A 27,998-nucleotide genomic window follows, 5' to 3' on the forward strand; every position below is an offset into this window, starting at 1 on the left:
TGTAATGTAATTCCTCCGTCCTCCATGCATTGTACTCGAGAGCTTCCCCTAACAACGCCCAGTGCTGCTGCTCGGCAACCTCTTCCACTATGTTCCTATGGTAACAACAAGAGTGTGTGTGTGTGTCCGTATGTGTGTGTGTGTCTGGGAGATGAGTGATTGTCTTGTGTTTGTGTGTGTTCATTATGGTTGTGTGGCTTATTTTTACATAATGAATCAATTACAGAGGCTGTGGAGCGAGCTCATTTGCATAATCGCAGACAAAAAAAAGAGAGCTCTCCACACAACGAGATTTTCACCGAGCATCTCCACACATCACATGCTCGGATCAGTGTTTCCCTGGGAGAAGGTGAGGCACTGTGTGTGTGTGTGTGTGTGTGTGTGTGTGTGTGTGTGTGTGTGTGTGTGTGTGTGTGTGTGTGTGTGTGTGGAGGGGGAGGGGGCGTATAATGGGACGTCCAACTGACAACATTTGCCTGCCAATCTGCACCCTGCTTGCCAAACCCAGCCTCCATAATAGCTCCAGTGAGCAGCTCCACTGTCTCTATTTTATTTTTTGCCTCATTTTACCATATTGGAGGAAGTGTCATAGCGCCCCCTACTGCTCGATGGTGGTCTCTGGTTTTGGCAAAGCACACAATGGGAAATGTTCAAGCCATAAAGCCTCAATAAAGAGGCAATTGATTGGTGATAGGACACATGTTTTACTAATAGAAATCACCATGAAGCTTCCTTAGTTCATGTAATTAGTGCAAATATTTTCTGTTTTACAAGTTTTAATAAAAAAAGGCAAATCGACCACAAAGAAATGCAAAACAACTACAAAAAGTGCAAATATAATCACAGAGATGCAATAAACAGACATGAAGAGATGCAAAATGTACAATTATCACAAATCTTTTGTTACAATTTTGGTCAATTAAGGAGAAATCTATACACATAACAATATCAAATTAGACATTTACTTTATATTAAGAGTATTTTCCACTTTTTCCACGTTTTTGTCAGCTATAAATACACAACTAATCAACTTCAAAATGACTAAAACATTTCAGGGATAAACAGGAGCAAAGCATTTGATTCTTTTAATTTAATAAGCATGTTTAACTGGGTTTTAGAGACAGGAAGTTCTTCGATACAGGGTTTTTAACTCATATGAGTCTGATTATTAGCCAGGGTAATAAAAAATATGTGTTGGTTTAACAGGGGGATCCAAACTGTGCCAGTCATTTTTAACTTAACTTTAAGTTGATTTCAGACCCACTGTGCAGGAGCTGGTTTTGTGGATGCAAAATGCAGTACAATGCTGCCACCGTGTGGTCATCTATAGAACTGCAGTCACTCCATCTATTACGTTATTCGAGGGTCTTTGAGTTTAGTCTCTCCTGCACCATTTCACAGAACAGGTGACATGAAACGGAGTAGCCAATGACTATTACACAAGAGTCCCCTATCATGTATAAAACTCTTGCGTGCAGGACGTTCACATGTTGGCAGATTTGTCTCACTCTCTGCTTGTCCTTCTTGTTGAAGTCGATCTGATGAATTCTCAACAGCTTTCTCCTAACCTCCACCATTATTTGGAGTGTTCCTAATGCAATCTGCAGCCGTGAGACCGTGGATGTTGGCCTCTTGGTCAACATTATCCTTACGAGGTCGGTGCCTTCGCTGTGCACGGACACATCAACTTCTCTGGAGATACGGTCAAACTCCTCTTTGTCAAATTTTTTGATGTATCTGAATATGTAGGAGTCCACCCAGATGCACGTATCCTCCTGATCCCTGGGACCAGCTGCAACTGTGTCCCCAGTGCTACTCTTGGAGGACTTTGAGACATGTTTAAGTCTGGTCTGGATCTTAGCGGTAGTGGCTGGGTTGTTCTGATCTGATTCCTTCAGATAGTCAGCACTGCTGCTGCGGCCTGTCTGACTCTGTCCTCTGATCTGAGCCGCTGAAACCCTGTCTGGTCTGCTGCGTTTTTCTGAAACACCGTCTACTCCTGACTGTTTTGGTGATATTTCCAGCTCCAGGCCTTGTAAGGACGGTCTATTCCTTGAAATTTGCACTGGACTGGGGCTGGTTTCCACTTGCTCTGTCCTGTATTCTGTGGGCATTTCGAGCCGATCACTCTTATGGGAAGCTTTTCGCCTCGGGGAAGGAGTTCTAGCATTTGAGTGCAGGTGTTGGGTTTCCTCACCTGTGGTGTGCAGCGGAGGCGATAAGCAGTTCGCACTTTCTGGTTTGAGCTTAGCATCAGCCCCTCTGTGAGGAGATGTGACCCTGGGATTAGGAGCCATTTCTTTGAGTTTGACGGCAGCTGTTTGGGATGAGGATTTAAGTCTTTCTGCCCTGAGGATGAGGTCCTGTCTCAGGGTCCGGACAGCGGTGAAAGGCCCTTCAATGATGGCTTCCTTCTTCTCAGGCGAAGGTTGGAAACGTATCGACCTGTGAGCTGAACGCAGACTCTGAATCAGCAACGACTGATCTCTGCCGAATACCAAGAGATCAACTGTAGCGCTGGAGACGTATAAAAACACCTGCAGCACAAGAACACATTAATCTTATACATCATCCGAGGAAAGAAGCACAGCCCTATGCATGCAAACAGAAAGTGATCATACATCTGGAGTGAAGGGGAACACCGTGAGCAGGTATTCTTTTGGAAACTCATCGTCCGTCATGATCTGCTGCTCCTTTTGCAGCGCCCTGTTTGCATCTGCCCAGAGAAACACACTGATATGTTATAATGTGAACATCATAGAGCCATTCAGTAATGACACATAGCTTCCTCATTACCAGTCTGATGCTGACATTATACTGTAGATAAATGTCTGATATATACTGTACTATAAGTGGGTCCCATTGGGACCAATTAAAGCATAATACAGGAGATAAATTCAGAAATGACTGGAGTTGGTTTAAGGCATTTATGCATTTAAATATCTAGTCACTGCTTATGACTTACCGCCAGTCAGAACTAATAAGTGTAATAACTGAATAAATGTGAATAAATACGAAAACTTAGGAAAACCCTGAAGGTGTTTCCACAAATACTCTCATTGGTATGCATCAGTTTGCAGCTGTATTTCTGCATACAGGTGCAGTAAACTAAAACATACTGTTTAAAATATTCATGCATTACAGTATTAAAGAAAAGCCAGCCCGACATATAGCATTATTAATGATCGCTTTGTGATATTGAGGATGCACTACCGGAAGAAATATATCATTTCCTGTCACTACCTCTGAGAGGTGAACACGATTTCTATTTTGATTCAAATGTTTAAGTGTTTACACTTTAAGTACAGCAGGAAGTGTTGTTAAAATAAGCTGAATATTTACTCTCAAGTGTGAGATGCACACACTGGAGCTGCTTGCAACAAAACAGCTCGTTTATTGTTAACTTATTAGGCTTTAACTTTAGCTTCCTAGAAGTGAGACTAATCACAACGCACACGCACACGCACACGCACACACACACACACACACACACACACACACACACACACACACACACACACACACACACACACACACACACACACACACACACAGTTAGCAGCTTGTAGCTTGTGTTCAGTAGAGGTGGATTTACCTTCAGCATTGTCGAAAGTGACAAAAGCGACTCCCTGCATGTTGGTGGGGGACTGGACGACCCCCACGTCTCCTCCATGGCTCTTTCTGAAGCTCTGGAAGTGAATTGTTAGTTTGTCTATCATCCTGCTGACGGGCAACACCTCGGGCACTCCGGACACCACCACGGTCCTCTCCTCCTCTGGGGAATCTGTCTCCATTTCGGCTGCAGACACGAAGCCCAGCGCGCATCTCAGCTAACTGCTAAAGGCGCCTTTCCCCTCCACGATAAACCCCGGGCTGTCGCTATGAACACACTCTCTGATACATTAGAGTAAGTTTCGCTTTCACTCTGCTGTGCATGGCTAGTTGCATGATTTGGTAACTGCAGAGCTCCACTAGGGGTCCCTGTTTCTCTATATTTCATATTGAAAATGATAGTAATGATAGTTACCTCATCATTTTTGCTATTCTTCCTCCTCACACTATAGGAACATTTTGCATGAAGGAAACTGTTTAATACACTCTTTAGTGTATCTCATAGTGTACTATAATGTTACTTATTATATAAATACTGCTTACTTACCCCTGAATGTGCACCTTTTTTATTTTAAATACCAAGTGCACGCCTTTTTTATTTAATAGTGTGTTATTTTATATATTTTTTCATCCATCTGTACTGCTGGAATCTCCCCTCTGGGACGGATAAAGGAATTAGGATTCCTTATATACTACTTTCAGATTATTGCGCACCTTTAAACACTGGAAAAAGGTATGTAAACACGTGTGGTGCAAACATTTATTAGAGTCAAACCAAAAGAAAGAGAAAGAAAAAAGCCACACCAGACACAGCGACCTCTCATGATTCACACAAACAAAACCCAAACAAAGAAGAAGAAGAAGAAGAAGCCAAGTAGAGCGACACACTCGTTTGCATTTTTCTTGTGCATATAAACATTTTAATTAAATATAAAAGAAAGTGGCCTGGTCGAGTGCAACAAACAGGAACGATGGGGGTCGATAAAAGAAAACAAATCCAGGCCCAGTTCGATACCAATCAAATCTCCATCTCGTTTCATCACTTCAGTGCAAATCCAACATTCACTGTGTATAAAAGTGACTGTAAATAATTCAGGTAGTATATCTATTATTCAGTGTGTATTATTGTATGGGCTGCTGTGTGCTATTGTTGGGAGCATGTTGTACAAGAGAAAAGTCATTCCTGTGGATAAACGCTTCTCAGTTTCAGTGACAACAGATGATGGAATTATTGATGGACATTAAATAAAACATGACGCCTGCTTTGATATGAACGCTCAGTTTGGATTCAATCACATGGTAGGGGAGCCCCAATTTTCACAAAAACCTTGTTGAACCAGTTGGCTTACTGTTAGCTCGATATGATGCACACACCTGCTTTTATAAAAGAAAATCCAAAAGCTCTCCAAACACTTTCGAAACAGCAAACTAGAAATTTAAAGTAGAGATGGTCAACGGACGCATTTCAAAAAAACAAACCTCAGACCTTTTTGGCCAGGAAAAGAAAGATAAAATGAAGTAAAACAAAATAAAAAGTGAACATTCATTCTTCAAAACATTAGCTTTTGATTTTGGACAGAGTCTGTGAACCGTGACAGTCCAGACTGAGGCAGCAGAGGCAGGTGGTTTCGATGTGCGTTCGTGGCGCGCTCCTTAGACGCACCGGGATCTTAGCAGCTATGAGCCGGCCGAGTCCGAGTCGCAGCGCCCCCCTTTGTGTCCGGTGCTAGTCCTGTGGTGGAGCGTGCTGCTCGGGCCGGCGTATCTGGAGGGTAGCATGGCAAAGATGGAGTATGATGAGGCCAGGTGTCCGCCGGGAGCGTCCCTGGTGGTGTTGCGCAGCCGGGGCCGATGGTCCGACAGCCGCTGGATCAATTGGCCTCCTTTGCAGAGGTCTGCCAGGAGGTGGTGTGAGTCTGTACAGCTGATCCCCTCCGGAGGATCTGTCACTTCCAGGATCTGACTGCTCACTGCAGACACACACAGACAGCACTGTGAGCAGCCGGTAAATACAAACAACTGCCATGGGTGAGGAGAGGAATCAGAGCTACACCATCGGGAGGCTTCAATAAAACGCTGCTGTCAGGGAGAGGCTTTGGGGGGAAGGTCGGTCGAATAAGTCACAGTGTCACTCAAAAGAAGACTGCTGTTTTGTTCCTAGTTTCCAGATTTTCTAAGGTAGAACTTTCCCGTGCAGTGATCACATTATTATCAAACTATTATGATAACCAATTAAGACATTTTTCATGCAAAATGCCAGAAAAATGCAATTAATAACAGATACTTCCTCTCTGGTATTAAACTGAATATCTCCCTGGACAATCTAATACAATAGGAAGGACATTTATCACAATTTTCTGACGTTAAATCTATATAACCGCAGTTTAAGCGATTCATGAACCGTCTTACTTTCATTTAATGCACAAAACACTAGGCAGCGTGCGCAGCCCCTCCTTGCTGATGCACCCTTGATATGATTGACTAAAGCACCTGAATAACGCGGAAAAAATACCTAGCTGCGTGCAAAAACTTTACGCCATATTTGAAATCATCAGCACATTTCTGTCGGCACAATACCGCCGGGGCTGCAGGTTGCACTGCCAGGTGTGAGATCTGCCCCGTCTGTGATTTATTCTGCTTACATTCACAAACACACACACTTCTCCTCTTCAGCTACGGAGCGCGGCAAGCATATTCTGACACTACAAAGCCCTGGTGTTATTTCGGGTAATGTGCACAGCAGCTTTTTTCTCATTAAAGATATGATCGTTTTCTTTGGGTTGGCTGAAGTTAAGATCTAAAATGAGCATTTAGTGGTTCTTAGTGTACGGGGAAGGTCAAATCTGGGTGTTATGAACTTAACATGACCTGGAGGTTCACTAAACTAATGCCTCCCTCTGGACTTCCTATTACCTGCTTCACCTACACTGAGATCTGAAGACAGAGGTTTTCTGCTGGCCTTCCTCCCATGAGCGCTTCGCCAAATCCCCAGTGGACCCTGAGGAGACAGAAGGTCATCAGCTGATCTGAAATGCCATATCTCGAACAATATTTCAGGAGTGTGTGAGTGTGTGTCTGACCTGGTGTTTGGCCACCATGTGGGCGGTGTGGATCAGCGGAGGTCTGATGGAGGGTTTGTACTGCAGAGGTTGGCCCAGTAGAGAGTAGTGTGCTTCACCTTTACGGACAAAACACAACAAGGTATCAACAAAAAAAAGTGGGTAAATAATTTACTTCAAAACATTTGTGATTGCTTCAGTAAAAATGTTTTTGTGTGACAGCTTCCTCTACAGAACCAAAATGCTTGCAAGAAATCTCTGCACACTCAGGATTGAGGCAGGGCTAGGTTCAGACTATCCTGCCATCACTGCTTTCAGACTGACCTTGTCCACTGTGGCAGAAGGCTGTAGGGAGCGGCGGGGGGTGGTGCGGGTGGTGGGCCATGACAGGGATGGACGTAATGCCTGATGGGAGGCCCTTGACGCTGGGCGGCTGGCCGGGCAAGGGAGTGAGGGCCCGAGACAAGGGCCGGCTGCTCTACACACAACACACCGGCGAGAAGAAGACGAGGGAAGAACAAAAACACTTTCATTCAAAAAAAGCAAACGGCTGCGATCCCTCTCAAAGCCATTCCAGTGTTGCTTTAATGTACCGTCCCATCCACATTAGTCCCCTTAATGTACCATTACGCCCTAATGCTGAGGACTGTTCCTTCCTCGTTTTCAGGTTACGCCAGCGCCGACTTCATTTGCTGAGCCTATTTACGGCGACATTTAACCCGCCTGGAGCGCAGGAAGGCAAGCCTGGCATCACTGTCAGCCTCAGACAACCAAACTAAATTGGCTTTCAAATTGCTTTCGTGTAAACGTCTTAACTTTCTGACACGTACTGCATTACATCGCTTGAGCAAATGTAGAATTTACTTTAACATTATTTGGGGAAAAGTCCAAACCTCTGGAGCTGATTAAATCTTGATAAGGTTATGAAGGAGCTCAGGAACATTTGGGAAGAGAGGGGTTTGTCTTTGCACACGGGCAGCGTTTGTACCTGGGTGTTTTCTGGAGGCGGCAGGAGCTCGGCGGGTCTGCGGCTGCGCTGGTGCTCGGGCCCCGGGTGTTTGTGGCTGGGTTGCTTCCGCTGGCAGGGGGAGGGGGCCCGGGGCTGCTGGCAGGAGGGCGCTGTCATTTGCAGCATCACCATGCCGCCGCCGGGAGCCGGGGGTAACAACCCTGCACAGACAAATGGAAAAACACAAGCTGGAATCCAAACGCTGTGTTGACGAGGAGCAAATAAGGGGACAAGGACACCAGATTTGTGTTAAATTCATTATATAAACTCGTCATTTATGCATCAAACTGCTCTTTTGTTCGGCTGCACACCTCAGTGGAAACGCAATTAGACTCTAAGTGCCTCGATTTTAAGGGCACATCCGCGGCGGCTATAACATCCCATCCCCTCCGCAATGATCACATTATCTTATGACGCATAAAAACCTCAGCAATCAGGGGGGTTTCAGAAGCTTCTGCCCCATAAATCCCCTCCCTCGTTTAATTAATTTCCATTTACATGAAGCTCACATTAGGTGGAAAGCGTATTGTAAACCTGGCACGGCCGACGCCCCGTGTTGATTTATGAATTATCACCCGACAACAGTATCAAGGACAACGGCTATTTGGACTTAATCTGCAGCTTATTTCTGGACCGAGCCAATTAACAATGTTTACTGGTGACGCTGTAGGTGAGACCTTTATCTGACCTCATTACTGACGGCTGGGAAATGATGGCTCCCTCCAATGCTCGCCCATAATAATCAGGCATGAATAATAAAGGTCATTAGTAAGGAGACTGCCCCACCTGGGCCTCTGGACAGCACGAGCCCTTCGGAAAGGCCAAGACATGAAGAGAAGAGTTATAATGGAGGGATTTATTACTTAAAACTTACTGAATCACTCTTTATTTATGTTAATTCACTTAGTGGTAGTTTTATCTGTCTCCTAATATATATACCCATCACACTTAGCCCCATATATCACCAAAAGCAGTCATATTACCAGTCTCTTGTGCTTTATTTACTGCATTAAAGCATGAATGTGTTGTGGATGGTTTATGATAATCCCGTAGTGAAACAGTTCTCATATAAAACCTTGTATTAGATCATTTATCCCCGCACCAAACAACACTTTCCCTGAGTTGTTTGGTGTATTTGCAGAGGTAGACCAACCGGCTCCGGTGAAAAGAAGGATAAAAGGTGGACGTGCAAATCGCTTTCACTTGTCCAACCCCCGGGGGGCTGTCAGCGCCACGCCTCACTCTTTCTCATTTTGAAAATCCGCAGTGTAAATCTAATCCCGCTTCTGACGGAGACACAGCGGCACAGTCAAGATTATTTCACTAGGAAGCGCGGGTTGTAGTGGTGCAGGAACGCAGTGAGGGAGTGAGTGTTCCCCGTGTGATCCTGAAGAACAGAACCGCGTGTTTGGATCCTGATCGAGCGTACCTGCGTACTGCTGGCCCGGGTGCTGCTGGGAGACGCAGGGCGACGAGGTCTGAGGAAACTGGAGCTGCTCCATCATCTGCGCCGGCAGGAAGCTCACTGTGGAGCTGAGGAACACACCAAGGGGTTAACAACAGGGTAAACTGAGACTTACTTAAAAGCACATTCTCACATGTTTGAAGCTTCTAACTGGCAAGGTATGCAAGATTATAAGGTGGGGTGCATTAATGCCTAGCCTAGCATGAATTTATAGACATTTATTTCTTACTATTTGACCAAAATTACACTTAAAATCATTAACTGAATACACCTTTATTTGGGATTGTTGCTCGGTAAAAACAAGTTATCTGCTGCAATGATTTAGTAATTGTTTTCTGATGTTGTAAAGACATTTGAGAACATCCTCTTGGGCTTGGAGCAACTACATTCTGACATTTTATAGAGCAAACAACACGTCTGTTAATTAAAAACATAATGGAAAGATTAATCGACCATGAAATTAATTGTGACTTGCATAATTCTGAACAACATCATACATTTACCTTTAAAAAAGACAGATGGATTAACGTTAAAAAAACAGTCTCTAAGATAAGCAGATGCGCCGTATGAAGTCTAAACGTCGATGAAGTCGTCAGCAGAAGTGCTTCAGGCGCCTCAGATGGAGGAGAAAGCAGAGCACGCTCACACCTAAGTGATTGGTAAATCCCTCCTAAACCTGCACAGACGTAAATCTGTTGAGATCTTAGCGCTGCAGCTGGGGATATTAAATTTGAAATTTAACTTTAAGTCTGTGTGCAAAGCAGCCGTGTTGCTCGGTAAGCAACCTGCCTGCAGGGACTCTTCTGCAGCTGCCGGAGAAGCAGGCTGCAGGTGGACAGTCGGGCCTCGTGGGAAAACCCTGAGCCAGCCCGACGCTGCAGCATAAATCACTTCCTCCGACTGCCCTACTAAAGCAGCCTCATTTCACAGCTGGGACAATGAGGGACTGACCTCTCCTCAAGTGTGTGTGTGTGTGTGTGTGCATTGTTCCTCTGCAGGTGATGACTGCGAACATGGCTGCCTCATGTCTGGTGTTTGTTACGAGCACACGCCGGTCCCAGTAGTGCTCCGCTCACCATTATCCAGATTGATTGGGTCCGTGGAGGTAGGAACTAATTACATGTTTTGCTTTCTGTGAACTAGTTCTATCAATCAGCTTATAATGAGAGCCCGGCGCTCACACCAGGAGAAAAAGCTTCTCAAAAAAGTGGCTTCACGCAGACAGGAAACACTGAAAGCACGGTGGTAATAACTTCATTTTTTCGCCCACAGTGAACAAAGATGACCTTGGCTCGGCAGCGCTCTGGGATGCACTCGTCAGGCTTGTTATGTCTATAAATAAGAAGCACCTTCAGGAGTGAGAAACGGCATTGAGCACCTGCAAATGGCTTTCTGAGACAGAGCACATCCACAGGCGAGATAATGACTCCATCTGAACCCGTTTAAAGCCTCTTCAGCTGTTACAACCCGTCGTTCTAAAAAGGCTGAACATAAATGCTCCTCACAAAAGACTTTTGCAACTCAAATAATGCATTTCTTTCAAAGAAATGACACGTTGTTTAGTGTGGAACCATCCTAAATTGTGTTTGCTAATACTGTATATGTTTATTATTGTAAACATACATCATTTTTCATTAAAGTCTTGAGCAAATATACCAAAAACAAACAATCCTCAGTGACTCATGTGTCATTTTTCCTTTTCTGTTTCATGGGTTGCTGGTAAAATGCACACATTTCTATTTACATCTGAGAATAAATGCATGGCTTTTCATGATTTTTGCTCGAGTTTCTGGTACCTCATGGTGGTGTGCTGGTTGGGGGGGAGCAGGCTGTAGCAGGGCTGCATGCCGGCGACTGCCACCCCCCCCTGCCCGGGCTGACAGGACACGAACACCGGCTGCTGGTAAGTCTGCTGCGGCATGGAAACCTGCTGCAGGGACAACATCAGCAGGTAAACCAGCAAATAAAGAAAAACAATGAATAAAATGCTGAAAAACAAAATGAGCTCATTTCCACACGGGTGATATTAAATCTGACACTGATCATCCAAATACCTGATAAGACTGCATTGGAGGGTACTGGACCATCATGCCTTGCATCTGGTTGCCCATATTGCTTTGCTGGTTGCCAGTGAGCGCGAGGTTGGAGGTTGGCTGCATGCCCATTATGGTCTGGTAGCTGGACGCCGGGTTTGGCATCATGGCTTGGTGCACTGAGGCGAAAATGAGAAGAGGCACAACGCTGTGACGGAGAGAAAAGACGCTCGAGACAGAAGGATGTCTGAGACCTGGTATCAAGACTCTACAAGAAAAAAAGATCAAGATTCATTGACTCTAATAGAAATGAGTCGACAGAAGAATAGGAAAGGAAGCAGCAGCAGATTGAAAGATTGTGGAGGAGCAGCTAAGCAGTGCTGGAATAAATGAGAAAGTCAATATATCTGATTGAGCCCGTGGTGGCCTCAGCCTGCAGCCCCGGTCGCTGCTCCTGCAACTTCCACTCCAGCGACTTATTTGGTAAACAGAGAGTGGAAACACATTTCTATAGCACTACTTTAAAACCCATTTAGAGGAGTACAAGAAATCAGAAGCCACACTTATCCGTCCATTTTCCAAAAACGGCCTGAAATGGTGGCGCGTACTCCTTGCCGGAGGGGGAGGATCGGCCTCTTAAATGTCAAGGTGACAATGAGAGACATTTGAAAAAATACCGTCCCCTCGTGACACACACATGTGGTAATCCAAGGGACAAAAAGGAGAGGACGTCCTTTTGTGAAGGTGTCTTTACAGCCTGCCGCCCCCGGGGAGGAAAGTACAGCGAGACAATGAGCGTCTATTTTTATCCATCCTCATCTCTCCCACCTTCACTCACAAACAGAGCATGAAATGACCCTAATATCAAACATTTTATTCCAGGCGGCACGCGAGGAAATGGGGGAATTGCCTCGCATCAGGAGAGTGTCGATGACAGTTTTGCGCACCTCGGGGGATTATGAGCGTCCAGGGAGGCCGGGCTGAGACCAATTATAAAAAGGAAGTTTGTGGCGCACACGCTCCATCCTTCATTCCTGCTGCCGAGGTGAGGAGGGAGGGGCTGAAAAAGAGACCGGTTCACTGTGAGATTCATAGAGGTCTCTCAGACAGCGTCCCGGCCCCGCATCCCGCCTCTCCGGCTCAGCGTGCTGCCGATAAATCGATCTTCATAAAACGACTAGGATCGACCCAAAACAGATACTGTGATTGAACCTGGCTGTCTGCTTTCTCTCCATGTCAATATTTGCTCATTTGATTCAAAATATCTTAGGGTTGACCCTTTATAGTAGAGTTGCATCAAAAATGATTTAACATATCCTTTACGTAATCATTTGGTCTAGAAATGTCAGAATTATATGAATATCTCATCCCTCAGACCCTTATTCACACCTTTATTTCCTTCATAACCTAAAGCTATATAAAGACAAGGAAAAGCAGCCAAATCCTGAAACAAGAGAAGCTTATATAACCGATTAATGACATTTCAGCTCCGTCTGCCAGCACCAATTCAATTCTCTTTAACGTAACTTCCACTGGTTTGTCCCCATTTTCCTTTCTGGTAATGCTAAGGAACTGTAGCTCCCCCAAACAGTGAGGAAGACGCATGCTAATCCCGTCACATAAATTACAAGCTGCTCTCCCAGAATGACCATGACTGAAGCTGCAGCCTGATGCAAGGCGGGGGAAACATTCACCCGTCGGAGAATTCCCACTGATACTTATTTATTGTGTGTGCTACCCCATGCTACTATATCTTCACCTTCAGTTGGGGTTATACGTCTTTTTTTAACTTTAATTAATGCAAAAACAGAAGGGAACACGAGGCGCTGGAGTCATTTTTTTGTGCCGTTTCCTTGAGAAATAATTGCTGTCCTTTGCCTTTGTAGGTCAGCTTCATTTGTCCGCTGTCTATTCCCCGGGTCCCCAGCAGGGAAGCCGCATTTGCAGCCTACAGATGACAGACTAGTGCCGCAGCCACTTACACAGATATGTGTGTGTGAGCGCTGCAATCGTAGTTAAGGAAGAGGGGTGTGTGTGTGTGTGTGAGGAAGAGCGAGCAGGAGCTAACAATCTCAGCTCCTGTGGCGAAGGAAAAAGAAGGAGCAGAATAATCAAGTGGAAGACTCCCGGGGAGACAGAAAACAAAAAACAAACAAACAGAGGAAAAACAGGGAGAAATATTTGTCCTTCAGTAGTGCCGTCGGACCGTTTGCTCAGCTCCCTGGTGGAGGAACATCCCAAAACAAATAGAAACTATCTAAGAGGAAGAGTATTGATGTAGCAGCGAGGCTGGGCTTTGCTCCTGACAACATGGGAGTCTAAATATTCAAGGAAAAATCTGCTGCTTCACATCAGAGGCTGCAGACCTCGTTCATTAAAACCTCCTTTGATTCCTCTTTGATTTCCACCATGTTTCTATTTCAAAGCCATGTTTGAAGAAGCTTCGGTTTAGCACGGGAGGAAGTGAAGGATGTTTGGCATCAAGGTGCACTCGTCATAAAACACAACCTTGGTTTGGATTCAGTGAGAAGTGTAGAATAAACTTGTTTTAATAGAGGACCTTGAGTGTGTTAAAATGAGTCCATCTCACCAGGTCAGTCAGAACAGGGAAAATAAGTGCTAAGATCTGTTGTATTTTACTACTCTAAGTCTAAAACGTCAAGAAAAAAGGTGGAATATTTGGAGAAAGTCAGATTTTTAGTATCTGTGCTACTGCTAGTAGCTTAAACTATTCTCCATTTTGTGTTTTTATCAAAAATAATAAAAAAATTAATCCAAAATCTGTCAATTTTTGTCCTCCTTTACCTCGCCTTAATACCTTACCTTACATTCAGCCTCACTGACAGTCAAATGTTCTAAGATTTCAAATGTTTTACGTGTTCGTACCTTGCTGCTGGGGCAGGTTCTGGCTCTGAGGGCAGTTATAGGGCAGCGGGTTGATGGCGGGCCGGTAGTGGTGGTGCTGCTGCTGCTGCTGGGGGGAGCAGTGGGGGTGGTGGGCTGATGAGCAGTAACACTGCATCTGGAGGAAACAACACACCGATTAACGACTCATCAGACTGCATGTGATTATTGTTTTGCTAATAAAGCTAATTGAATTGATGGGTCATGTGACTAAGGCGCCCCGTACCTGCTGCACAGGCTGCTGGATGTACGTGTGCTGCTGCAGGAGCTGCTGGTTCAGCGCCGCCCCAGGGAAAGCAGCGGGGCCCGGGGTGGAGCTGGGATATGCGAGGTTGGGGCCCGGAGTGGGGAGCGGGATGGGCTGACCCTGCAGCATCCCCCCCGATGGCCCCGCCAACATGTAGCTGGTAACCTGCTGCTGCTGCTGCTGAGGAGGAGGAGGAGCTCCCTGCAGCAGCATGGAGGGCGGGTGGTGGTGGTGGTGGTGGTACAATGCCGGGTAGTGGCGGGCGTCCGGAGCCGATGCGCCGCTGTCGCCGGGCGGCTGCTGAGCCAGAGTCATGTGACCAAACTGGGCGTTCAGGGCGTCAGGCTGCAGAGAGAAGGCGGTGTTAGAAATCATTTTTTGTGTGAAGTATTCCTTTAACCCTCTGAATATGGATCAATACAGAAGGACCACCAGGGGACAGTCAGCTGATTCCTAATTGACTTTCTCTAAACGAAGTGTGACCCTGTCTGCGGACACTAAAGCCGAATATTTATCTCCAGTTCAGGTCACATGTTGGAAAAAAGTAGTAGTTTTTCTAGTCATGGATTATTCAGCGGCAACATCTGGTGATGAATTAAATATTAATGGAACTTTCCACAGGCATAATTAGTCACAGAGGCAAGTCTTTCACTAGAACCAGGTCAGAAATGAGGTTAAGTGAATGCATGATCTATATATGTGGCTCCTGCTGGATTCAGACACACCTTTCCAAAAATTAATCGTTAAGTGGGGGGATAATCAGTTGTGTAGGTGTTTGAAAAGGTGAGATTTACTTAAGATGTCAGTTTCATAGTTTAAAAAGTCTAGAAATGAACTCTTAACGAGGCAGGAGGGACAGGAGTTGGGATTGGAAACGAAAGGAAATAATAAAGATGGAAAGAAAGGAGTTTCTGTACCACAGTGTACTGTTGGTTAGCACAGACGGGCAGGAACTGAGAAGGAGGAAGAGGAGGAAGAGGATAGGACACCGTCGGGTTGTGAACAGGCTCAGAGGACAGCTGGAGAGGAGGACAGATCGGCTGAGGAGGGAAGGGAAGAAGGAGAGGACGGACAGAAGGAAAGGAGATGAGACAGAAGGAAGGATGCTAGTTAGTAGCACGGTGGGAGCTTCACTAGACACTGAAAGGTGGAAAAGATGAGGAAGGACTGATGTTCTTTACGTACTTAAACTCTTTGTAATTTGCCAATTAGCTGCTTGTGGGAGGGGTTTATCAGAAAGTCAATTAAGTGGCTAAGTGAAGCTCCAACCATCAGAGTTAGTAAGTGAAGTTAGTGACAGTTTTTCATGCAAAAAATAGCAGACTGATTTCAGTCCCATAAATACGGAGATTTCCTGCTTTTTCAATCTAATATCTCATTATAGTGAACATCTTTGGCTTCTGGACTTCAAACACAAGACATGTAAAGGCATCACCATCACTGGAGTGGACATTTTCTGACATAAATTGAGGAATTTTGTCTCTACATAAAAGTGTGTAAATGAAGCCCCACCCACTGACCTGGGAGTGGATGTTATTGGTCGGCTGCTGCAGCTGCTGCTGTGGAGGGGCAGGGATTGGCTGCTGTGGGGATTTCCCCAGCTGAGGGTTCCTGCCCGTGGCGCTGGAGGCCGGATTATAAACCACAGCGCTGCCGTCGGGGTGGATGAAAGGCTTGCCTGTCGAAAGTAATTCATAAGAGACATAAAACCACTGCGATGGGAAAAACACACACGTACACACACACACACACACACACACACACACACACACACGACAGGACCCCCATCTTCACCCACCTGTGTGAGGGTTGACCAGCACGCTGCCAGGTGGGATCCCTGAGGCTTCCAGCGGCAACACGTAGTAGTTTGTTGCGTCGGTAGCGGGCGGTGGCTGCGGAGGGACACTCTTGATCATCTCAGGGTGCCCGGGGCCTCGAGTGTCAGGTGCCGGGTGGATCAAGGGAGCGCTGGGTACGTTGGACCAGGACTGGCCCGAGACGACGAGGGAAATCTGGGGACGGGACAGCGAGCTGGACGAGGAGCCGACGCTGCTGCACGACTCGGAACCTGAGGAGAGCCACGAGCAAAAGCATTTACAAGGAGGAGCTTTAACGGATCGCTGTCAGCCTGCTAGTGGGTGGAAAGAGTTGATAATGAAGCAGTCATGCTCCTTGCATTGCATGCTGGTCCTTAAGGCCAACTGTTGATGTAGAAACTGGTCTCTGAGCGCCGTCTGTGATGCACTTCTCCCTGTATAATCACAGAGTGTCGTGCATAAATGGCTAAGAAGTTTATGGGAGGAGGTTGGTGGCAATCTGGTGTTTTTGAGATGGCTGAGTTTAATTCTGTGGCTGCAAACCAATCACAGTGAAGTTCTAAAGATGTGGAAATCAATTAATGTAACTATTCATTAATGTCCCTCCCTTTGGATTCAGAATAAAGGAAAAATAATAACTGAAAGATACTATCGAATTGTAATTATGAAGACAGTAACGATAAACTATTTCATTTGAAAAGATGGAGAGGAATGTGGCCTTCATCTTCTATCAGCCTGTATTCCCAGAAAGAGATTGCGTGCAGGCGGCTGGGAGGAGAGGTTATCTGAGGCGAAGGAGAACACGGCACGATGTCTCCTCGACTTATACTCCCAAAACACAAAAGGGAGGGCAGCGAGCCGCCTCGTAAACAACTTAGAAAACTGCTCAGGCAAGAAGCTGCTGCTGCACCTCTGAGGGGGAGAAAGGGAGGAGATGGGCAAAAATAGAAAAATGCCAGACAGAGGGAGGGAACTAAATGGACTCCTTATCCTGCATTCCCCGAAATTAAGAAGACAACCTGCATCGTGGAGAGAGCGTAACGTCATCTGAGGCCCTTCACCGTCACGCTAATACATAATGCAGCAACTCCTCACTGCTGGGTTTCACCCTGCTGCACGCCTCACCATAGTTTTGACAGCTGTCCGGCTGCAGACTTTATTGACCACGATAACCAACGTTTGCTCTGATGAGTCCTCGGGAGCCCGAGAGGACTCGACTCAATGTGCAAAAGGACTATTTTAGTTGTCGATTCACCAGGGTCTGCTCTCTAATTACAATGACTTTCCTCTGAATGAAATACAGGCTCATAAAACTCTTTGCATCTTCATTCAGAACTCAACATAAATCTGCCTCAGTTTAGTAAAAGAGCTGCATGTCTTGGATGTTATTTCTCGGAAAGCAATCCCATAAAAAACTGTAGATGGCAGAATATTACTAGACTCTTAATTATGAATCTGAACCTTATAAGTACAGCTTTATTCCCCGCCTCCCTTGCCTGTTTTTGAGAGCCTTCCGGTGCTCTTGCTGCTGGCCGTAGAGTCCCCGCGGACGAGGCCGGGGCAGATGCCGCTGAAGCTGCTGGCCTTGGTGATGGCGGGCCGCGGGGCGAGGCGGTTGGAGCTGTCCGAGCTGTCGGTGCTGCTCCACGGCCGAGGCTCGCCGTGCCGCGGCTCCGTCTCCGAGCTGCTCTGCCGGCTGGCGCCTGATCGGCCGGCCCGCAACCTGCACAGGGCCAGAGGTATTTACATTAACCGTGATAATTAGAAAACTGAAGTGCGTGCTTCTGTATTCCATGAGATCAATATCAATAAATCAATCAATAAAGGTCTATCTGTTATCTTTTGTGTATTTATGGCCACACAAAGTTAACCATCAATGAAAGAGGGGATTTTAGAGAGAATAACCCGGTCTCATGGAGTAATTGGCAGGCTTTGGTTGGAACAGGCCGGCCCACATGGGCAGAAAATCCTATTAAACAGAAGCTTCTCTGAGCGGAGGAAACAAATCCTCAGATCAGCACTCCTGCTCCTCAGCGAGCCGATTAAGGCAGACGGCGATTCAAAGGGTTTTTTCTGCGCCTGCGGTTCCTCTGAAAGGAGCTGAATGGCGTGTGACGGGAGAGGGAGGGGGTGGGGGGGTGCACCTACCTGAACATTTGCCGCCTCTGTTGGGTGCTCATGCATGCGCCTTCATCCTGAGCACTGGAGGGAGGAGAAAGGTGTTACAGGCGCCGACTAAATGAGATTTCAAAAAACTCTAATTGCCGCTCTGACAGGGAAACTATAAAAGTGATTGAACGTCTTTAAAAAAAGGAGCTATGTGAAGACTTAAGGTACACTTTAAGAAGCTGTAATCGGTTCTACTTTGCCCAATTAACGGACAGTTTATCATCTGTATCAGAGAGCATTTTCTGGAAGGGAATTATTGCTCAATGACGAGTGAAGCAGAGTCAGTGGCCGTGAGATGAATGTGATTTTACTACTCACCTTCTATCGAGTATGAAGTGATCTCCCTGCAGGAGGGAAGGAAAACCACAGTTATTTCCAGGAGATCATTTCCAGTACTTTTATCTTTGCATTAGCATTAAAAATTCCCCAATTTATGATAGAAACCAGTAGAAAAAAGAGCGTGTTGTCAGATGACTTAGAGGTCTGGTTATAAATTTGACTTTATAGATTTGGCTGCACATCAGAGGGTCTAAAATAAAAATGCATAAATCCAGCAGTGGTAATTGGTAGCAAGAAATCTTCTGAATTTGCACATGAATAGAAACGACACAACATGGCGCCCCCCCCCCCCCACACACACACACACCCCCTCTCCCTCCCCGCCTACACAAACAGCTCCTCTCACATCATGTGCAAATATCCTTTCTCTGGCTCGCTGGTACTCCTCCTCCCGCTCCTCCATCGATTTGCTCCTCTTGTCAGCTTTCAAACGCATTCGGATCTGGAAAGGACACACACACACACACACACACAGTTCTTTAGCAGCTATGTCAGAGACGCCAGATTGTCCCACTCTTACAAACATGTCAGAAATGAAAGTGACAGCTTGGTGCACACACACACACACACACACACACACACACACACACACACACACACACACACACACACACACACACCCCTACCGTGCTGTCTTCCCGATCAAAGCTGGAGTTGTCTCGTTTGAGAATGTAGCGTTTCTGAAAATCGTCCGCCCTGTCATCCTTGATGTGCTCGGAGAATTTCTGATCGGGTCTGTTGATAGTGGAGGTGGGGGGGGGGGATTCACAGGAGTTTTAGTGGCGACTTAATTCCAGGCTGACAGCAACATATGTTAAGCAACACGCAGGAGAGGATACTCTCTGAATGCAGCAGCTACACGGCAAAGGGAGAGTGGTGCAGGAATGAGTCCCAAAACCCGGGAAATGACTTTGCATTTTCCCACTTCTGGTTCGCTCGTGCTGTTTTTTTGTGGTTTTAGTGCATGTAAATGGTTTCGAGAGGCTAAGATCTCTAAAATGTGTTTTATTTTCTGCAAAATACCAAAATCCAATGAAAAATTCCCATGCTTTTTGTCGAGGGAGCCCTTGTGATGCTACCACAAAACTATGTCATCCCTGCACCACTCAATTAAGTCACTGAGTCCGAAGAGAGGCTCACATTCTAGTGTTGGTGGTTTTGTTGATCACCACTGATTTCCCACTAGGGTCCACGTTGTGGTCCATGCCAAAGTAGGCGGCCACTCGATGCAGCAGCATCCTGTGGTAAGACGTCATGGGCGGGAACTTCCTCTTCTGGCTCCTGCAGGGAGACACACAAGTGTGGGTTTTAGGGTGAGTAAAGCTGGAATGAGAAGTCCTCTGGTGCTTTACCTTGTAAGGATAACTCTTGGGTTTGTTTTGAAAATGTTTCAAAGCACGTCTGAGGTCACTGGAGGACAGCCTAAAGCCCTCTGTAATTCTACACCTACACAGCTCCATTAAAAAATGATCCAAACTAAATATTTCAGACTTCCAGGAGATACTAAAATGAGAATTTGATAACCAAAGCCAAGAGTAAGGCCTCAGACTCCTTATTAAAAGTGATGTGATTTCCAAACAGGGCTATCCCCTACAGAGCAGCGGCAAATTAAACATCTGCTCGTCTTCATTTTGTGACATCAAACACAGCCCTCGCTTGTACTCTCTTTGGAAGAATATTTTACAAGTTCTTATCCTGTCTTAAGCTACTGCAGCTGTCTTCACTAATTAAGTTCTCCTCCTCTGATTGAAACCCCAGTGATACGGTGTTCAGTGAAGTGAAGCTACATGAATACTTCTTACTCGTTATTGCTGATGAAGTCCAAGATGTCCTGTTCCAACTTCAGGAGCATGATTCGATCCCTGGATAAATAACACACAGTTTTAGAGACATATTGAAGACATATTGGGTTTAAAAATCTATATTTTTAGGTCATGAGAAACTCCAGAAAGGTTGAGTGTACCTGGGGTTTCCCTTCAGTGTGTTGACCAGGAACTCATGGAGATCTATGCCAGTGGAGTCTGTGTAGTCTTGACTGGAATCTAACCGAGGGAAAACAAATCAACCATCAATGATGCAACCTTTAAAAGCAAGGCAATGCACCGGAGAGGGTCACAACTTCCAGGTTTCAATTGTTGCTCTAGGGGCCTCCTCTCACTGCTCAAAACAAGAGCTTCCTCCTTTAAATGTCATCAAGACACTATTTATACACCGAATATATTTCATATTTACATGAATAATTAGGATCTTGAGATGTTCCAGCCCGTTAACTCGCCAAATTAATGATGAATACTTAATCAACTGCCCGTTTTGAATAATAATCTGCTATTTAATCAGCCTGTCATTCAACTGTGTGTGTGAGAAACTTCGCTGAGGGTGACATTGCTTGTTATTGGTGTGACCAATGGGAGGAAAATCTGGCAGCCTGTATCGGCGGCAGAGAGCGCTGCCAGCTGAACCATTTAAGATATGAGAAAAGTGGCTCGATAATGAAATTGAAACCCGGAAAAAAATCCATGTTCCTGTGCACAAACAAAGGATGGGACCCATAGGTGGGAGTCAGGGGACACTTTCCCCCCGGTGGGTGTCTGGTTTCTATAATTGGCCACTGCCTCATCAGTGGTGTTGCTCCACAGAGGGAAGCAGACACCTTTATTCGCCCGTGGGAATCCTGGATAATTGCTTAACACCTTGAGCTTGTCGCAATTAACTGAATCACGCCAATTATCGGCCCATAATGAGATATCATTTAAAAAGGGAGAAGTGCTTTTTGACATGCTGGAGGGGCTGCTGTGCCGGGGGGGAAATTAAAAAAGAAGTTCAGGACTGGCTGTTCCTCGTGACACGGTAAAAGATATAATTATTAGAAGGCTGTACTTTGTTTGGGTGACATGCATTGTGTGATGAGTGTAATTAAAGCAAAGCCTTCGGTTGCTTTTCAACAGTTTGCCTTCAAACATTATAAACTTATAGATATTTAATCTCATTTTTTCAGATGTGCTCCTGCAAAGTTCTGTCGGTTTAGATTACACTTTTGGGATGGGAAAAGCACCTGCATTTCAAGCGCCCGGTTTGGAAGTAAGCAATGTTTATAAATGAGGCCCCAGGTGTTGATGATGTAAAGAAAGCGGAGGTGTTAATGGAAAGCTTTCGGCTTCTGTGACTGCAAATCTGTTCACCAAGGTTCCCATCAAGGACATCAATATGTTACAATATGTATGAATAAGAAAAGGTAAAGATGTGCATTTTAAATTAAACTCTAATTTCTAAAAACCTGAAGCAAAATCTATAAATAAAGGAGGGGTTTAATTGCATTTCCTCACCTCTCGACAGCATTTTTCTCTGCGTTTTCTCAGGTTTTTCCACCTTATCGCAGCTGTCCTCTTTCTCAGCTTGGTCCTGTGAGGCTCGGTCTTCCTTTTCAAAGGGCTGCAGGAGAAATTCATCCTGTGTGTGTGTGGGGGGGGGAGGAAATACAGATTGAAAAACTGATTGATTCACAGGTAAGAGTGTGAAGCAGATCTTGCTGATGTGTTATTAAACGCTGGATTGCATACGGCGGTTAATGTCAGAGCTTCAAACACCAAATGTGACCCGAGTGTGTTCTGATGGACGACCAGACGTGAGACGGAGGCATTAAGTAGGAGGCATTTAGATCTGTACGGTGTACCCTGAGGTTGTATGTTAATTAGAGAACAGCTTGGGCAAAGGATGACCCCGTTAGACATTTAATAAACTCCCCTTGCTGGTACTCATGCACTGGTGTCGATAAATTCCTTATGATAATGGCAGTTAATCCATCAGATTAGCCCGTTTTAATTAAACCACCTGGATTTGAACCCTGAAAGCAGCACATTTTATTCTCCAAAATCTGACAGAAAAAGGAGTTCTCCAACGGTAAAAATTATTAAAATCTACCATACCGAGTAGAAGATGTTTCGCAAGACCTATTAAAAACTGCCTTGAATCAACCCAGTCGTGTTCCTTCTTCTCACACACACACACAGATACACACACACACACACACACATATCTGATTTGCTTTTCAGGCAATTTTACAAAAGGCTGAAAGGAAAGCTGAAAAGAGGAGAGGGTTTGCCAGTGCACTGTAAGTGGATTAAACACAACTCTGGGGAAGCTAACATCAGAGAGTGTGTGTGTGTGTGTGTGTGTGTGTGTGTGTGTGTGTGAGAAATGGATGAATGAAGTAAGAGTGAGGGAAGGGGTGACCTAGTGGCGGGAGAGAGGCTCATAACCGAAAAAGGTCAGGAGTTTGATCCTTGTAACAGCTGCGAGGCGACATAATGAGACGCAGCGTTCACTGAATATATGTGAAAATGTAATATGCTAATGAGTAACGTGACTGACTAATTGCCTGAGCGAGACCGGGAGAAAAAGCGAAAATGAGCCTTGGATGGCGTGTCATGGAAGTGACAGCGAGTTCATGTGTGTGTGTGTGTGTGTGCATGTGTGCATGTGTTTGGTGTGTGTTCGTCAAAGCAAAAGGGATTTTTTTTCCTGGCATGAAGCGCTGATGTTTGCTACTTAAAGCCACCATCACGTGGAAGCCGCCCGGTTGATGTGCAGCTGTTGCAAGCCGCCTCATTTGTTTCCTGACATCCATTTACCTCGAGATAAAAGAAAAACAGCGGGGAAATGACGGTCCCCTGAATACGTAATGAACGTGGTGTCAGTCTAAAACAAAAAGTGCATTCAGAAGCCCTCGACTGCGCCCATTGATTGGAATTGACAGCCAAGGCGTACGATGTGTGTGTCGCTTTTTTTTTTTCCAGTGATGGCTTGGACAGCCCATAAATCCATACAGCCTTTTGTCATGTCCCATAATCTTACATTACAGACAATAAAGTGGGAATGTTCAGATTTTATAATCAAGAGGTCTGAATGGGGAAGCTGTACTCCATTTGTGTTTCCTCTCCTCTTTTATTGCTTTACCTCGCCCCTCCAGGTTCCTCCGCAGGCCCCAATAACAGTAGCGGGGGAAATATCAGGAGTATTCAATTAGAGCGCTCCACGGCTCTCTGTAGCTGACGTGTGGAAATTGTAATTTCCCCGACATGATTGATGGCGGTAATACAGGACGTCGTGTGAGTGCAGACGATGCGAGACTGTTGTGGGAATAACACCGCCCTCTGGTTCTGGAGCTCGCTGCTGACTGGCTGAAACCGCCTGGAAAACACCTGTGTGTGTGTGTGTGTGTTTGTGTGCAGAGTGGCATGTAATGGAGAAAAGTTCGATCAGAGAGGGGAGGAAGGGGGAAGGTTTCGTCCTGAGATACATCGTAAAAACAGAAGAGATGATTTAGCAAACTGGCCCGCTGTTCTGTACTTTCCCTTTTGATGATGTGATGTTTCCACAGGCAGGTGTTTAATCAAAGCTGTCAGACGAAGGCCGCTAACTCAAGCATCAGAGGTGTAGCTGCTCTGCTGTAATGAGCTTAAACTGAGAACTGATCCCTGGTCAGCACCTCGGAGCATGCATGGGGGCTTATAGATTAATGAATGGGGCTGTGTCTGGGAAGAACTTGGAGGTGACTGGGATGAACTTTACTGCACATGAGCAGGATTTGGGATGTGCTGGCATTTTATCTTCATGCTTTTTTTGTTAATCTTTTTGTTTCAAACATATTTTTCAGTTCCTGATGCAGTTTCATTTAAATGCATGCTCTCCACTACTAGCTGCAGGATAGCATTAACGAGCTAACGTTAGCATAGCAAGTCATGGCTAGAGTAGCTAGAGCGAAACACTGCTCAGCTTCAGTATTGATCAATACGACACGGTATGGATACCATGAGAATATTTCACCACGGAACAAAGTAAAAGCTGACTCTCTTAAGTGAAAACACTCAGAGGTTGTTACCTGAGGTGCTGCTGAAGGCTCAGGGCTAGGGCAAGGAAAGGACTCTTCACACACTGCCAGGCTCCGCACCAGCTTTAGCCTGGTGTTGGACTAAGGGGGGAGGGGGTTGCAGGTAGGTGGGCACAGTTAAAAAAAACATGCACACACACACACACACAGATCTGCATCAATATCATCACAGTGACAAGCAAAAGAGAAACAGCCAGCGAGCACGATCGATTCTTGCAAGCAAATTTCAATATTCCCCCCCCCACCCCGAGTGATGACTGTAGCGCACACTTTCTCAGATAACTGGATCAAAACAACTCCAAATAACAAATACAGTAAGCATTTTCTCGGGGTAATATCAACAGCGATGCAGCAAGCACGATGTCCATTTGAAACGGTTTGTATTTCCAGGCATAATTCACTCTGCACTGATCGCATTTTAAAACAACTGGAGCAATGGTTACATGACAACTGGCTTTACAGGAAACACGGGTACAACTTCCAACGCAATCAAGTGCACATTACACAGGGTGGAGCATCCTTTTACAACATGCAGGTGGAGCGTACCGTACCTTGGAGTACTTCACAGGCTGTCCACAGGTAGGGGGAGGGGTGTCGGGGGGGGAAAGAGTGCATAGGAAGAGGTGCGACAGAGGAGTGTTAATTTAAGAAAGAAGTGGAGGAGTTTGAATTAAATATGAGTGGCCTACATAATGTGCATGCAAGCTCTGCAAAACAATTCTTAGCAAGACAGCAGAAAAATATCCTTTAATGCCGTCGATTCTTAAACATTTCTCTGTGAATTGAAACAAAATTAAGCGACGATGATCTGTGGTTAAAGAATTGACGATTCCCTGCACAGCTAGAAATATCAGGGCTGATTTAATTTTGCAGAGCATAGCTACCAAAGTGGCTGCACTGTGAGGCCCCTTTCTCTCTCTCTCTCTCTCTCTCTCTCTCTCTCTCTCTCTCTCTCTCTCTCTCTCTCTCTCTCTCTCTCTCTCTCTCACACACACACACACACACACACACAATAAAACAAAAGCCAGATATGTGGCTGCGTCGAGTCGGTTCAGTTTTATGCGTTTGCTCACAGCTCCGTTTAACTGTCATGTGAATCAGAGGTGAGACGCAGAGAGAGAGAGAGAGAGACTGACTAGCCAACAGTGTGTGTGACAGCTTCACGCACCGGTGAATGTGTGTGTGTGTGTGTGTGTGTGTATATGTACATATAAACAGAAGGTCTCTCAGTAGCAGGCGTAGAGGAGTGGAGGAAAAGAGGGGAGGGGGGTTAGACCTGGCAGGAGCCATTTCAGGCAAAATTGTAACAGAGCCCAGCTTCCTAATCCCAACATGCACACACACACACACACACACACACACACACACACACACACACACACACACACACACACACACACACACACACACACACACACACACACACACACACACACACACACACACACACACACACACACACACACACACACACACACACACACACACACACACACACACACACACACACAGCCGTCCTTCCCACCTGTCCTCTGAAATCAAAAGGACAACCCCTCCCCTCCCTCATTGAGCCTGAGGGCCAAATATCACCAATAAAAAATTGAAATGGTCCGTCGTTCGCCCTATCTCCGATGCCTGTGACCTGTCGGCCCGTTTCATATCAGGTAATGTGGAGGAGGAGGGGTGGGTGTGGGGGGAACGATTTGGGACCATGCGCCGCACCGCTACACCAGCTAATTGAGCGGTGAGGGGCCGGTGGGGACCGAACAATGCCGGCAGGAGATAAAGGAGCGGGGAAAGGGCTGAAGTCAGCAGAAGTAGGGCGGCCACCTGTCCTGCCGCAGAGGACGACGGAGCAGGAGAGCTGGAGGCAGATGGCGGCAATGTCACACGGTTTCTACCCCCCCGCCCCCCCTCCCTGTGTAGGAATGCTATCCACCTCCCCCGTTTCTTACCCCAAGTATCCTCTATTTTCCCCGCAATGAACAGGCGTTTAACCGCACAGAACGACAAAATTAGCTTTTAGAAAACAACAAGCGGAAAGGTCGGCCGCTTCGGTGCCGTCAGCAAATCCTGTGACCAGCGGGTCAGGGGGAGTTTTAGGACAAAGAGGAAGGATACGTAGACTTTCGGAGGTCACAAATATAACATTAGCCGAGGCAAAGTCAAATCAAGGTGAGTGGTTAGAGGACAGGGAAAACAGAGCAGGAGTCCAAAAAAATTCAATGTATTTTTGTTAAATGTTAGGAAAACTTGGAGCTGATTGGCTATCAGTCTGAAGAGTCCACTCAGTCCAATAAGAGTAAAAAAGATAGGTTTTAAAGCTGAAATTGTGCGTCTGGTGGCTGCAAGATTACAGCACAAGTTGCCTAAAGGAATGGTTTGTCTTTTTCTTAAATACATTTGATGAAAAGAAGTCCAACTTTAAGCTCGTTGTTTCCCCGTCCAACACTACCCTTCATGTTTCCCTCCCTTTATCCTTCAAAACCCCGTCTTTCCTGCACTTTCACAATCATCTCCTTGATCCCTCATTCTCACAACCCCTCAACCATCCCCTCCCTCTCCTCCCCCCCTGCAGCTTCACACATGCTGGTGTCATTCTGTTCCTCGGGGTAACGTAGACACAGGAAGTTGCTAGATAAGCCAGGATTTGAGCTCCAGATTATCTGCCTGCCTGCCTGCCTCCCTCGCTCTGCCTGCCTCCCACTACGAGGCCAGATTGGCCTGAATCCTATTTTAGGGCTGCAGCCAAAAGACACAACCATTTCCTTTGCTTGCATTTGAGTCCTTGACCAAAGATCATTTCCCTAATTTTGAGCACGAATGAACACACCGGTTTTACTTAAGAGCCAATTTGCAAGTCGATGTTTTCCCCACATTTTATTACAAAGTGATCTTCAATCCCCAGTAGATCCCATGGAGGATACAAGAGGTTTCCTCGGTGCTGTGGCAAGCCCTGCATTATTATTTCGGAGCAGACAATACTTTTCATAAATAGCTTTTCTTGCCGGAGCAGCCGAGAAAATCATCTCGAATGCCGCAGGTGACAGGAGATCCCCAGGGCAGCTGGTGTTTGACTGCTAACTGAATTCTTATGGAAATGAGCGCGGAAAAGCAGTGCATTTTGCCGGGTGCAGACACCTCTAACCTCTCTGATTCCGCCACTATGTGACGGGTTGAGAAAGGGATGACTGTCTGGGTGTAACGGGAGGATTTCTTTACCTGGGCGTCCCTCTTATTGTTGCCGCCTTGTTCCTCTCTGCCGCTCTGGCTCTGGTCGGCCACGTCGGAGATGCCGGCGTTGTCTTTTGGAGATGGCACCGCGTCGGCCGCCTCGGAAACCTTCATCGTTTCAGTGTCAACCGTGTCGGACATTCTCATTGCAAAGTCTTACTGGGAGATGCTGGCAAATACAGAGAACCTGCAAGAGAGGGAAACGTCCGTGAGGGCTGCTTTA

The 27,998-nt window shown here is 46.0% G+C and overlaps 2 protein-coding genes across 2 annotated transcripts in view; both read right to left on the reverse strand.

The window, feature by feature from the left end:
- Window positions 1–768: 768 nt before the first annotated feature.
- Window positions 769–3,890, reverse strand: LOC134860839 (uncharacterized). Its single transcript, XM_063877674.1, has 3 exons — window positions 3,596–3,890; window positions 2,622–2,716; window positions 769–2,537 (listed from the first exon to the last, which is right to left on the reverse strand). Exons 1-3 carry the CDS (start codon window positions 3,792–3,794, stop codon window positions 1,356–1,358), a joined length of 1,476 nt encoding a protein of 491 aa, XP_063733744.1. The 5' UTR covers window positions 3,795–3,890; the 3' UTR covers window positions 769–1,355.
- A 468-nt stretch (window positions 3,891–4,358) lies between these two features.
- The window catches only part of LOC134860840 (R3H domain-containing protein 1-like), a 34,601-nt gene continuing 10,961 nt past the window's right edge, over window positions 4,359–27,998 (reverse strand). The window contains exons 3-27 of the mRNA XM_063877675.1: window positions 27,764–27,962; window positions 25,093–25,110; window positions 24,533–24,622; window positions 21,978–22,101; window positions 20,618–20,696; window positions 20,457–20,516; window positions 19,795–19,935; window positions 19,281–19,389; window positions 19,001–19,096; window positions 18,634–18,659; window positions 18,295–18,348; window positions 17,643–17,869; window positions 16,128–16,397; window positions 15,850–16,007; window positions 15,247–15,369; window positions 14,309–14,674; window positions 14,065–14,200; window positions 11,200–11,357; window positions 10,942–11,075; window positions 9,110–9,213; window positions 7,660–7,841; window positions 6,996–7,149; window positions 6,693–6,790; window positions 6,526–6,610; window positions 4,359–5,582 (exon numbers count right to left, since the gene is read on the reverse strand). Coding sequence (XP_063733745.1) covers window positions 5,290–5,582; window positions 6,526–6,610; window positions 6,693–6,790; window positions 6,996–7,149; window positions 7,660–7,841; window positions 9,110–9,213; window positions 10,942–11,075; window positions 11,200–11,357; window positions 14,065–14,200; window positions 14,309–14,674; window positions 15,247–15,369; window positions 15,850–16,007; window positions 16,128–16,397; window positions 17,643–17,869; window positions 18,295–18,348; window positions 18,634–18,659; window positions 19,001–19,096; window positions 19,281–19,389; window positions 19,795–19,935; window positions 20,457–20,516; window positions 20,618–20,696; window positions 21,978–22,101; window positions 24,533–24,622; window positions 25,093–25,110; window positions 27,764–27,922 — 3,444 coding nt within the window. The 5' untranslated portion in view covers window positions 27,923–27,962 and the 3' untranslated portion in view covers window positions 4,359–5,289. The remainder of the gene's footprint in view (window positions 5,583–6,525; window positions 6,611–6,692; window positions 6,791–6,995; window positions 7,150–7,659; window positions 7,842–9,109; window positions 9,214–10,941; window positions 11,076–11,199; window positions 11,358–14,064; window positions 14,201–14,308; window positions 14,675–15,246; window positions 15,370–15,849; window positions 16,008–16,127; window positions 16,398–17,642; window positions 17,870–18,294; window positions 18,349–18,633; window positions 18,660–19,000; window positions 19,097–19,280; window positions 19,390–19,794; window positions 19,936–20,456; window positions 20,517–20,617; window positions 20,697–21,977; window positions 22,102–24,532; window positions 24,623–25,092; window positions 25,111–27,763; window positions 27,963–27,998) is intronic.

Source organism: Eleginops maclovinus, chromosome 24 (genome assembly GCF_036324505.1).
Source record: "Eleginops maclovinus isolate JMC-PN-2008 ecotype Puerto Natales chromosome 24, JC_Emac_rtc_rv5, whole genome shotgun sequence".
Classification (NCBI taxonomy): domain Eukaryota; kingdom Metazoa; phylum Chordata; class Actinopteri; order Perciformes; family Eleginopidae; genus Eleginops; species Eleginops maclovinus.

Excerpts from the sequence above, each read along its gene's own strand:
- LOC134860839 (XM_063877674.1), bottom strand. The coding sequence starts at position 3,794 with ATGGAGACAGATTCCCCAGAGGAGGAGAGGACCGTGGTGGTGTCCGGA. Across the intron at positions 2,717-3,595 it reads CACTTTCGACAATGCTGAAG|ATGCAAACAGGGCGCTGCAA; the intron begins GTAAATCCACCT and ends TTCTCTGGGCAG. Across the intron at positions 2,538-2,621 it reads TGTTCCCCTTCACTCCAGAT|GTGTTTTTATACGTCTCCAG; the intron begins GTATGATCACTT and ends CTTGTGCTGCAG.